This window comes from Rutilus rutilus (assembly GCF_951802725.1).
Source record: "Rutilus rutilus genome assembly, chromosome: 7".
NCBI lineage: Eukaryota > Metazoa > Chordata > Actinopteri > Cypriniformes > Leuciscidae > Rutilus > Rutilus rutilus.
Genome location: NC_140221.1, coordinates 13657426 through 13670473, shown reverse-complemented (window position 1 = coordinate 13670473; position 13048 = coordinate 13657426). Strand labels below are relative to the sequence as shown.

At 36.4% G+C, this 13048-nt stretch overlaps 1 protein-coding gene across 2 annotated transcripts in view; it reads right to left on the bottom strand.

Annotated features, from left to right (window-relative positions):
- abr (ABR activator of RhoGEF and GTPase) overlaps positions 1-13048 on the bottom strand; it is a 331053-nt gene that overhangs the window by 231125 nt on the left and 86880 nt on the right. For both annotated transcript variants that reach the window (XM_084412865.1, XM_084412866.1), the window contains exon 2: positions 5488-5666. In XM_084412865.1, the coding sequence (XP_084268991.1) occupies positions 5488-5666 (179 nt within the window). The remainder of the gene's footprint in view (positions 1-5487; positions 5667-13048) is intronic.

Genomic DNA, 13048 nt, shown 5'->3' with positions numbered 1-13048 from the left:
CGAGTTTGTTGTATGGCTTTTTGCTGTGGTGACTTACTTTCCGCGTGCCTGCACAGTGATTGGTTCGCTGTGCCGCAGCTCACTGCGCTCACCGCTCACAGCCAACATTAAAAATGGGCAACGAAGAGAAATCGCCGGAAAAAAAAAAGAAAAAAAAAAAGAGCTATTTGGGACTATTTCGTCTACAAAAAGGAGGATGTTGACCAAAAAGAGGTAGCCTACTTTGCTGGAGTGTTATATAAAGTTGTGGATGGTTGTCTTTTTAAAAAAGTCTTTTATTTTTCGTGTTCGCAATTTATGAGGAAAAAACAATGTTACGTGACAGTTCTCAATTACGGACGCGACCGGTATGAAAGCGGCACTAAAAGACTGCTTTAAAACTTTCACAGAGACCTCAAACTGAAAGCACAAAGCCTTTCTTTAAAGCGAATTTCATTTTGTATTAATTGTATCTTAATTTTAATCAGTGTTTCATTATCCAATTTCCTGGATTTAATAAATAAAAAGTAAATATAGCAGACATAATCACGACATGGAGGCGTCACCGCCTGAACTGGAGCTTAAGCTATCATCCATGAACCGAAACTCAGCGTATAAGGTAGCCTACTCGCCTCACACAGCAAAAAAAAAAAAAAAAAAATAGAAATATATCTATTATCTACAGAAATCTCTACTTTTAAACAGAACCATTCAAAACAAAATAAAACTATGTAATCCTTATGAAAAGTGCATTTCTCTCCTGCGCGATCACTACTGCGAAGATCGCGAGTCAGTATTGTCAACTTCATCTTTACAGAAAACACTTATTTATTAATATATAATTAAAATGTCTCATTGTAATATTTTACATATTCATAATCATTACTTTTGCTGGTTCTTTGTGACAGCTTTTAGGTGCCGTTTACATGAACGCGTCACTGCATCAGTACCGAAAACATGAGAGAGAGAGAGAGAGAGAGAGAGAGAGAGAGAGAGAGAGAGAGAGAGAGAGAGAGAGAGAGAGAGAGAGAGAGAGAGAGAGAGAGAGAGAATAATTTTTTTTTTTTTACTTATTTTGAGGAATTATAGCCTAATGAGCAACAAACATCTGTTAAGAGCGCCGCCACGTTGGATTGCGTAGAACGTTCACCGAATTCTGACAGAAATATGTTCTAATTTTGGAATAAAATATTAAGTGGCCTTTTTGTCACTTGTAATGAAGCTTGCTTATTAGTGAAATTATTAATATCATGGAATGGTAATTATTGACTTTAGCCTGGATTGATGGCTCGCAATATCGCAATATATATCGTTGGGAAAAAAAATAATCGCAATGTAATTTTTTTTCCAATATCGTGCAGCCCTAATGTCAACCAATCTGGCCTCAAGAAAGGGCATTCAACTGAGACTGCATTACTGTTGGTCACAGAGGCCCTACGAATCGCAAAAGCTGCTTCCAAATCATCAGTTCTTATTCTCCTGGATCTGTCTGCTGCCTTCGACACTGCGAATCATCAGATCATTCTGTCCACCCTCTCATCACTGAGCATCACAGGTATTCCACTCCACTGGTTTGAGTCGTATCTCACAGATAGGTCCATCAGGGTCACATGGAGAGGTGAGGTATCTAAAGCACATCAACTGACCCCAGGGGTTCCTCAGGGTTCAGTTCTTGGACCCCTCCTCTTCTCCATTAACACCACATCACTGGGACACATCATACAGGCACATGGTTTATCTTACCATTGATATGCTGATGACACACAGCTCTTCCTCTCATTTCAACCAGATGATCCCACAGTAGCTGCACGTATCACAAGCTGTCTGGCTGACATCTCGGCATGGATGAAGGAACATCACCTGCAGCTCAACCTGGAAAAGACTGAGCTTCTCTGCCTCTCTGCCAATCCATCTCTACAGCACGACTTCACTATCCAGCTAGATTCATCATCAATAACCCCATCAAGGTTAGTCAGAAATCTTGGAGTAATATTTGATGACCAGCTGACCTTCACAGACCAAATTACAAAGACAACTCAATCATGCAGGTTTGCACTGCACAACATCAGGAAGATCAGCCCTTTCCTAACTGAGCATGCAACACAACTTCTCGTCCAGGCCCTGGTCATTTCTAGGCTTGATTACTGCAATGCTCTTCTGGCTGGACTTCCATCATGTGCAACTAAACCTCTACAAATGATTCAGAATGCTGCAATTCGTCTTATCTTCAACGAGCCCAAAAGGGCCCACATCACTCCCCTGTTCATCTCTCTGCACTGGCTACCACTCGCTGCTCGCATCAAGTTCAAGGCATTGACGCTTGCTTACAGATCTACCACAGGCTCAGCTCCCTCCTACTTTCACTCGCTCCTACGAGTCTACATCCCTACCAGAAGCCTACGATCGGTCAACGAGCGACGGCTCGTGGTACCATCACAGAGAGCCACAAAATCACTCTCCAGAACATTCTCATTCACGCTTCCATGCTGGTGGAATGATCTCCCCCATCCTCATCCGGAATGCAGAATCGCTGACAACGTTCAAAAGACAACTGAAAACTCATCTCTTCCGTGAACACTTAACCTCATAAAAAAAAAAATAATAAAAAAATACAAAAAAATATTTCCTTTTCCTTTAATCCTCCCTTGTCTGGTTTATGCTACTCTGAGCAATGCCTGAACTTTGTATTTTGAGCACTACTTGAATTGTTTTTGCCTCTTCATGATGACTCGGTTAATTAAGTCCTCATTTGTAAGTCGCTTTGGACAAAGGCGTCTGCTAAATGACTAAATTTAAATGCAACTCTTATTGGGTGATACTCTATTAGGAGTGACTGCTTGCATTGCACACACACATTTTGCAGTGTGTGAGCAGAGTGAGGTCAAAGTGGTTGACTGAAATTTGACCACCCATATTTTTGACTGATCACACCCAAGCACACATCACACTCATCAACATGTCAAACTATTTATCAACCTTTCAGATAAACTCAGTTAACGTTGCATGAGCATTAGAATCATCATCATGGAATTACATTTGAAAAATTCATGGTAATCCTTGAACAAAAGTCAGTGGGGAATCCCTTATGATTTTTCTAGAGCTCAAAAGAGGAACTAGAACCAAGCAAGATGGCAAATGATGGCATAATACTTTGGCTTCTCTTTTTCTCACAGAACCTGTATACACTGGTTGACACAACATTACCATCAATGGGAACTGAGATAAATGAATGGTAAACTAGTTAATCTATCATTCATTTGATGTTGTGAGGCGAGTCTGTAGAAAAAGGCCTCTGATGATGTCTCTGTGCAGTGGTTATATAAGGCTCTCAGAGCTCCTCACAACACTGCCCACATGATCAGACCCTCTGAGAGGCTCTAATGAAAGCGAGGGAGGAGGCACAAAAAACACAGCATATTTCTAATAAGCCATTTGCCTATGTCCTTCTCCACGCTTGACTTCACTTGCAGTCAAGCTCACAGGTGCAGGTGACTACTTTGTTTTCTATATCATGTATCGATAGTTACTGAGGCATGCTAGAGTAAATTTAAGGCTATAGGGATGAGAGATTTTTATTTATTATTTTGCTTGTTTGCTGGATTTTTTTTTAAACTGTCAAACAGATAAAATAGTATGTTTATACTTTAATTTGATTAATATAAAAATAATTTAATTTATGTATTATTTATTATATATTTTATTTCATAATCTGGTTTTCATTATGCAATACATTTGTTTCATTGCAATGTAGAATAAACTTTCAAATATGTGATATTCCTATATCAGGTTTCACAGCCTATATTTGTTCAGAAATGGAGCAGAACTATAAAGGCAAAAACACTGTAAGCACTTAATCTGCTCTACCACTAGATGGAGATGCTGTTGTAAAAGTTTGAGCCTGGTCACACACACGTCACTATCAATTTCAACACTTTAACACTAATTATCTGTCACACAATGGTAATAGTCATGCATGCTCAAAATGGGCATAAATACGTGTGACAAACACATACACCTCAATGTCAAATTAATCTCTGAACTGCACATTATAAATGGCCAAACACATTCATCATTACAGAATGATTAATTTAGTCTATAGAAATAGCCACTCCATGTCCATCTGATTGGAATATATTTGAATATTTAACCCTTAGATTAGAAATAGTGTTTGTGCTATCATTGTGTAAAATAAATGACAGTTGATTTGGTATTTTTTATCTTTATTATCTAAACTTCTTTTTCCATCAGCCAAACACCTTTGATGTAAAATATTTACATGAAGTACCCCCTGAGATTTTAAATGAACATTTCAATGATTAAATAAAACATTCACATTTCCACGGTTCTCTTATGTTACACATGTAGGCAAATGAATAAAATATTTAAAATAGTATTTTTTATTTTTTTTAGCATTTTTTATTTGGAATTTTATAATTGAAAAATTAGCATTAGCATTAGCAGACTTCATAGTAATGATAATTCTGTATTCTTGTAGTTTCATTCAGTTTTTTTGTATGGATATGTTCCATTAACCATGGCTTCTTATTGTTTTAGGCATTAAGGCACTGCATTATAATCAGTATGCTATGCTGAGATACACCAGGTGAGAATGGATTCAACAAAGCATTTATTTCATTGCCTGAAGCTATGAAAGTGATTTGGCAAAACAACCATACCATTATTTGTCATGTCAATAAGCCAGCAATGAGTGAAAGCAATGAAGAGAGTGATGCTGGCTGATTGTGAGCTGACATTTACAACAAAGGCTGGTCAGTTTAAACACTGTTCTATATTAATGCACTGCTTTCATTGATCACTGTGAGCAAGTAATGTGTGTGTGCTTCAGACATTGCACTGCGATATTATTGCGATACAATATTATTTCCTATATTTTTGATCAAATAAGCACAGCCTTGGTAGCCATCGGAGTCTTCCATCAAAAAGATAAAAAAAAGGTATAGACCTCAAACTTTTGAAAGGTAGAGTACATTTTTGGATGACCTATCACTTAAGAGCATCAATGGAAACTACAGTCATTACAGCTGAACACAAACACATACAAAGCTCCATATTTCATAAGGATTTTGTACGAATTTCGTAAGAAAACTTACTTTTAGAAAAGGTAAGCATGAAGGTCCACACCTAAACAACCATTACTGGGGTGTAAGCAGATCATATGGAAATGTATGGATGAGATCGCACAATCAGCCAAAATATGAAAAAGTTCCGAATTGCCTTGAAAGTGTGTTGAACAGACAGATTTACACGACACCTAATGTCTTTAATCCAATATATGAATAGAAATAACATAGATTTCACTAATTGGCATTAAGTTTGTTTACAATAACACCAGTAAGCCGGTTATTACAAAAAATCTGCTTAAGAAGCTGAAGAGGTTTTTGGCAGCATGTTAGCGGCATCCTTTTAACCAACTGTTTAACGGCTGTTGCTTCTAATCCTAAACACAAACACACACACACACACACACTGTCAAACATACGGTCATACCCCAGGCAGTAGCCCTTCAGGTGGTGTGGGTGAGACGGCCTCTCCGTCCTGTCCCCGTGCACAGAGATGAGGGGACATGGTGGGAGACTCGTCTATAAAGGGCATGGTCTCTGAGCCATCCTGAGACTTCCTGTCCTCTGCAGTATCTCCCTCATAGCCATCAGTGTTGTAGTTGAAGTCTGTGGGGAAAAACAGAAGAGGTGTAAAGTAAAGAAACAAAAACAACTTAATATGGGTAAAGTCACGATGAAATGGAAGTAGCGACAGATCATTTCTTCCATATTGTGACGTAATTCCGAGTGAAACAGATTATTGAAAAAGAGAAAATGTAGGGTGGGGACTTGGTTCTATGCATCAGTTGTTGATTGGATTTTGACATGGAATTTGCACTCAAAAGTGAAGGCAAGATGAATGTGAGTTTGCAAGGGTTAAATGATTGGAGACATCCTCCATAAGTCACCAGAGAGAAGACTATCGTTTCATTAGAAGGTTAATTATGACATTTTTTATTAAACATTACAAGGGCAAAACATTATTATTATTTTTTTAATAAAAGCACGGATGAATTGTTTACAAAAAGATCTATAGCATGCATTTAGAAAATTCATTTCATGCCAACTTTAAAAGGTCAAACAAGATATCTGTTTCACTAGTGGCACCAATCAGAACTGCAAAAATAAAAATGATTGTTTGACAATAGGGTTTCCATCGTCGGAAAACAGGTAGTCCCACCTTAAACTCACACCACTGGTTAATGTCGCCATGTTGGGCTGCTCAAACAAACATTACCGATGTTCAAAGTGCCACTGTTTACATTATTGGGAAAATCAATAAAATAAAAAAATGGGGCAATTAGTTGTGTGTGCCGAACATGAAGGGTGTTTTCTGAGTATAATTGACAGGCTCTGTAGGACAAGATGGAAAGGGATAGTGGGAAATGAGTGGGCATTTTTGAGATGCTGTAATGCACCATTACACAGGCTACTGTGGTGGGCGGGAAAGTGATTGATTAAAACTGCTAATATCAAAGAGCCAAAGCAGAAACAAACAGAGAAACTATTTGAATGGCTAACTAATGCACACCTTTTTTGATTACTTGGTTTACGCAATTAAATAATCGTTTAACAAAAATGTTACACAAAACAGAATTAACCGAACCAGGTTGATGTATTCCAAATTAAATGGGAAATGCATTTCAAAGACATTTAAAATATGCTATTATCACACTGTTTACAATAATGCATTTAAACCCTGCTAGCCTTCCATTGGTAAGGATATTTCAAACTAAAAGTGTTTTGAAGCAACAAAACAAAAAAAATAGAAATAATTTATTTGTATTGCAAGTTTGCAACATGGGGTGACATAAGTGATAGTGACAAATCATACCACATGCTAAAACATGCTAACAACACCTAGTAATACTGTATTACTGTATGTTAAAACTTGCTAACAATGTATTAAAATATGCTATAGCTTCATGCTTAAAATGAAGCATGTATTAAAATGAAGCATGTATTAAAAAAAAGCATGTTTTGTAACACCTAACAAAACACTAAAACATTCTAGGAACAAGTGTGTCTATCTATCTAGAATCTATCTAGTATCTATCTAGAATCTATTTATCTAGTATCTATCTAGAACCTATTTATCTAGTATCTATCTAGAATCTATTTATCTAGTATCTATCTAGAATCTATTTATCTATCTATCTATCTATCTATCTATCTATCTATCTGGTTGCAAAGCTTTTAAAACTACTTACAACTTTCTGACAGGTTATTTTAAGCTAACATTAAAGTTTGTCTTGAAAGTTTGTTTGTCTAGTTTTTGAATACACATGATAGTATTTCAAAGAAATTACATTGATATTAACCCAGAATATTCCCTCTTAAACTGACCTTAAAAAATACAAAGGGGCCTGTTAAAGTGTTTATGAGTTCAGTAGTATTCACAGGAGACTTGTCTTCATTAAAATGGAAAATGACACAAACTCCCACATGGCCAGACACTGGCACATAAACAAAAGACCTGCTTGACAACTCAACCCCGAGGGGCGGGGCCAGCCCGTCTGTCACCATGGCATTCCCTAAGGTTGTTTTTGTGATAACCTATCATAACCAAATGAGGAACAGACCAATTGTAACAACTCGGTCACAATGGCATGTTCCTTTCACTTGAAAACACACACATTGTGTGTCACATCAAAGTGATGTCTGTCTTTCAATAACTCGAAGTAACAAAGCAAATACCGTAAGGCACCGCGAAATTTGTGTTTGTTTTATTTATTTCACCTCATCTTTCATATTAACACTACAAAAACAAAGCTTTAGTTGGTTATACATTCTAATTCTTTTATGTCTATGTGTGTCAAGAATTTTTTAGGGGCTGGTCATAAGACAGCAGAGGAAATAACTGCTCGGTTTAACTGCTGAGCAGGAAATGGGTTGAACAGGCTCTCACATCCACTTTGCCTACAGCACATTCACACAGGGACAAAATGACCTGTGCTGCCCAGAGCCAATCACTCCACCATTCACTGCTGCTGCAGCAGGTCACAATCATCTTGTGTGAGGTGCATGCAAAGCCCCAATGTTACTGCCATCTTGCTTGCTTCAAATTTTATATAGCCTAGTTATGATTCATATTTAGGTACCCTAAAATATATTTCTATGACATTTCATTGAATTGAACCCATGACCATGAGACTTTACCAGTTACGCAACAGGAACATGTATGAAATGTAAAAATATGTCTCAGGAGTAAAAAATGCTTTATTTGCTTGCTTAAAGCAAATAAAGTCTATTTTAGGACCACTAACATTTTCTACATTGTGACATTATTTTCATGACAATTAAGCAGAGTTTTCCCTGTTGTTCTCGTTAGTATAAATAAATGGCAGTATTTGCTGTGATACCTTTACTTTATGCACATTCACAAAACAAAACAAAATATTATAGCTTTTATTAACTGAAATACAGTAAAAAATAAAATGAGTTAAAACAAAAAGGAAAATGTAATGAGAACATTGATAATAATGGAAAAAAACATCTCAGAAGTAAAATGTCTGAATAATACATTGAGTCAATCTAATTAAATAATATTAGTCTGACATCTAATTGTCAATCTAATTAAATAATAAATCTAAATAAATAAAAACAAATAAATTATAAAAACAATGAATTTAAAAATAAATCTAAATGCACATTTAAAAAAATACATATCCAAAAGAATATATACAAAATTCTAAAAATAAAATAAGAAATAAATAAAAGCATAAACAACAACAAAAAATAAACAAATACTTACAAATACTACTTGTGGTGTGTCTCAAAATCCCTTCGATATTATAGTTCCCAAAAGAAAAAAGCACAAATACTACTAGATATAACTAAACACCAAATCAAGGTTTAATCTACACTTCCGTCATTCAAAAACTCATTATTACACTCATGAAGCAGAAAACACAGCACACTGTCCTGTTTGGCCTTGACGCCTGGTTAATGTGCTTAGAAGAAGAATCAATTGGTACATCGGCAAACCTGAAATGCGGCTTTGGCGGAGAGATACTGCAGTCGCATGTGGCTCCTTATACATATACTGACTGCATTATGGGATTTTACCAACTGATACAGATCCATGGGGAAGAAGAATCCAATATAAATTTGATGGTATGAGGGATGTTTTAAAGAGATTTACAAAGATCCCACATTGTGTGGGGGCAAACCGTTAAAGCATTTAACCTAAACAACAAGGGATACTGAGTCTATAAATGTAAATACTCTTATTTAATGGAGTCAAATGGATGCAATTGCCCATATTCAGACATGTAAAAAAACAGTACTAAACACACACACACACAGTACCATACACACTTTATACGTCTTACCGTGGGGTGAAATGATTGATCGCAAGACACATACAGCCTCGAAGAAGAAAGCCATGTGGATGCTATTCTAAACCTTACATGGTACACTGAACACAGTACCAACCAGACCTAATCTTATCAGAGGAACAACACATGCACACACACGCACATGGGGGATGTAACAAGTAGGAACCTTTGAAAACGTTTTATTTAAATTCATGGAAATACAACTCAGGGTAAACAAGAGGCCAAGGTGCATATGAAGAGTAGTTCATACTTAGTTACTGACAGCAAAATAGGCAGTACATTTGTTTTTCACCATGAAATTTTTTATTTGTTTTCATTGTTTTTGGCCCATGTAACTTTGTATTCTAATAAATTAGGTTGTTTCGATAGCAAAATTTCAGATACCAGTGAAATTCAACAATTCTCGAATCCAATGGCCACTGTGATGTGGGGCCTAGCTCTGAGGGCTGAACGGTACTGGTCACACACACTACACTCGCTTACATTCCCTCAGTAGCAATCCTCCACCCATCCATCTTCCTGCCATAACTCACACGATTGCACACACGCATATATTTACATATTACTGCCTGTTTTGTTGGTCTTACCGGTTTTATGTGATGTACGGTTTCCGGGAATGTAGCAGCAAACCCAAATGCTGTTTGTTGTACAACTTTATAGCGTTGCTACCATGCTTCCCGTGCATGGCGCAAACCGGAAACCACTGAAACCATTGTATGTTGTAAATGTATATGTCTATTTATTGATTATATTGTGTTTATTGTTTATATTGTTTATTGTTGATTTTTTAAATTTTTGTTTGTTTTGTTTTTGTAAATAGTTTTCACTGTAAATATATATTTGCACCGCTGGATTTGTTCATTTTCTCCTTACTGTAAATAAATCACAACTTTGCACTGCAGTGCAGTTACAAGCCCAGCCATCTTTTGTCTTTTTACATCTTGGACTCTAACCAAACCCAAGAAGGGTGCTGCAAAGCTCCATCTTCGCATTCACGTACACGCTGCAGCTAAATTTACTCTTTAGTCCTTAATCCCGTTCTGTATTCACACTCAGGTCAGTCAATTTACGGGAGTGACGAACGCATTCTACAACTAACTTTTATTCTGGCTGTATTATTGTTGCCGCCGGTGCCGCCATGTCATGAAGACGCTGTGTTTTTGGTTGCGAAAGTACTTTGTTTGGCCTTCCAAAAGAGGACACAATTAGAAAACAGTGGTTAAGCTTTATTTACAACAGTGTTCCAGAACAGTGCAGCCAAAATATTCGACTGTGTGCTGTGCATTTTTCGGAGGACTGTTTCCAGAATCTGGGAGAGTACAAGGCCAGCTGTGCACAAAGGCTGATTCTAAAAAGTGGGGCAATTCTATCTTTGCAAGTACAGTCTGGCGCTACTCACTCACAGAAACAGCCTGGCTGTAAGTATGTTTTCATATTTTAAGAATTTGCTACTGACTATTCAAACACGAGTTTTGAGCAGTATAGAGTAGCGCTTGTTTGTCGTTTCGACGATCACAAATGCAAAGGTTGGTTTTATGTTCACAAATGGTTATTATGTTTACATAGTGTTCTTTATTCCATTAACTTTTCATTTTATGAGCCAAGCCCAAAAACGCTTATAATAAGAGGACATGGCAACACTGCAAGAGCATACTTTATGAAGCAGCCTTCCAAGCATATACACAACAGAACATAAATACTTTGGGCAAAATAGTGCATACCAAGCATGCGAGAATGTGCTCTGTACACACACACAATGAAAATTTACTAGGGGATTCACAAATTTACATTGTGTACTATACATAGCAAATTTCAATACCACAGCAAAAACTTAGTTGTTATCCTGTTCTTGGTAGCTAGCTGCTATTCTGTGGATGCTAGTGTTTAAATTTGAACTGTCCACTAAAAGTAAAAGGTGCTACAAAAATCCACAGATTTCTAGGCAACATCTGTAATGTCTTGGAAATTATGTAGAGTGCAGCTCCTGTTTCTTGAGTGGTCAGAAGTGTATCTGTAAAATTTGATTGTAAGCCATTTTCCAACAGACAAAAGTGTTCATGGGTAAATGGCAAAAAGCTTGTAATAGTTATTTACTGTTCTGTTTCCCATAATAACAGCTGGTTGGAAAGGTCAGTGGTCCAGGCTTTGTGTATGAAAGCTTTCTTACCACTGAACAGCCCTGTTAAAACACACCACATCAATGCTGATCACTACTGCATGAGCCTTTCATGATATGAATGAAATTAAACACACATATCAGCTTACTGTCACACTATGTTCCCTATGACCTCACAAAATAATATGCTTTTAAAGTAGTGAGAGGCCATGCATTACAAATGCATGGTTACCACAATCAAGGAAATGTTTTAATGCTTCTCAGAAACATTTTCATTGTTTCAAACACTGTCATTTTCTCAGAAACATTTATAAAATAGGTTAATTAACATTAGTTCATGTATTAGGTATTATAAACAAACAATGAATGTACAACATTTTTTTATTGTTAATTAATGTTTGTTCATCATTAATTAATTAATAAACGTTCATTTGTACAACTTGACGTTAAAATGTACAAGTAAATATATAAATTAAAATCAACCTAGATTAATACATGCTGTATAAGTTCATTGTTAGTTGATACATAAATGTTAACCCTTTGAACTATTGTAAAGTATAAAGGACGAAGTTTGAAGAACTTTTCCACACCATGTATTGTAATGAGTTATGATGTTCATGATGACATGGATAAAACTTCTAATGGCCTCGCAGTATTTGTCAAGTCAAGTCAAGTCATCTTCATTTATATAGCGCTTTTAACATTGTAGATTGTTTCAAAGCAGCTTTACAGTAACAAACGGATAATTTAAGGTAACAGAGATTTGTACACTCCCCTTTCCCTGATCACTGCACAAACACAAAGGCACACGGATCCCTCCTGATGGACAGCCAGCTACCCTTTAGCCTGTCACTGTCAATCAACAGCTTGTTTCCATGGCGAGTGCCCAGGCTGCCATGACAACTTGAGATTCTTCAATGCAGTCACTGGTTGAATGAGAATGCTCAAAAAAAAAAAAAAAGCTCTATTTATAGGCATGCAAGAGGGTTTAAAAATGGCTGCTATAATAGACAGAGTAAAACACTGTAAACATCCCAAGAAACTATATACAGTCTACTGCTAAATTACAGTAATACGGCGGCATAATTTACTGTGAAGCCACAGTATACAGCTGTCATTTCACAATTATTTACTGTAAAAATGATACAGTGACTCACTGTGAAAGTTATGCAACTGGTAACCAGTAATTTACTGTAAATTTACAGTCAAATAATTAACAGTGTACACGTCATACTAACATACTTCAGACCGCTGTAAGCCAGTATGGAGAGTAAATAAACCTCTTATTATGTATCCTGACATCTAATTATGGGGAAAAATACTTCATTTGCAAAATAAGTATTTAAATAGGTCATAGTGTGTTGGTGTCTATTAAATTGAGTTTAAAGCATTTATTACAACTTGACTGCTAATTCAGAGCTCTTTACTTTTCAAGTGAAAATTACTTCACGCAACTTTTAAATATTATTTGGGGAACACCAGTGTAAATGACTTCTGACACCTGATCAAAACCTAAAAACTACAACTTTTTAATACTAAACATACTTGTCATG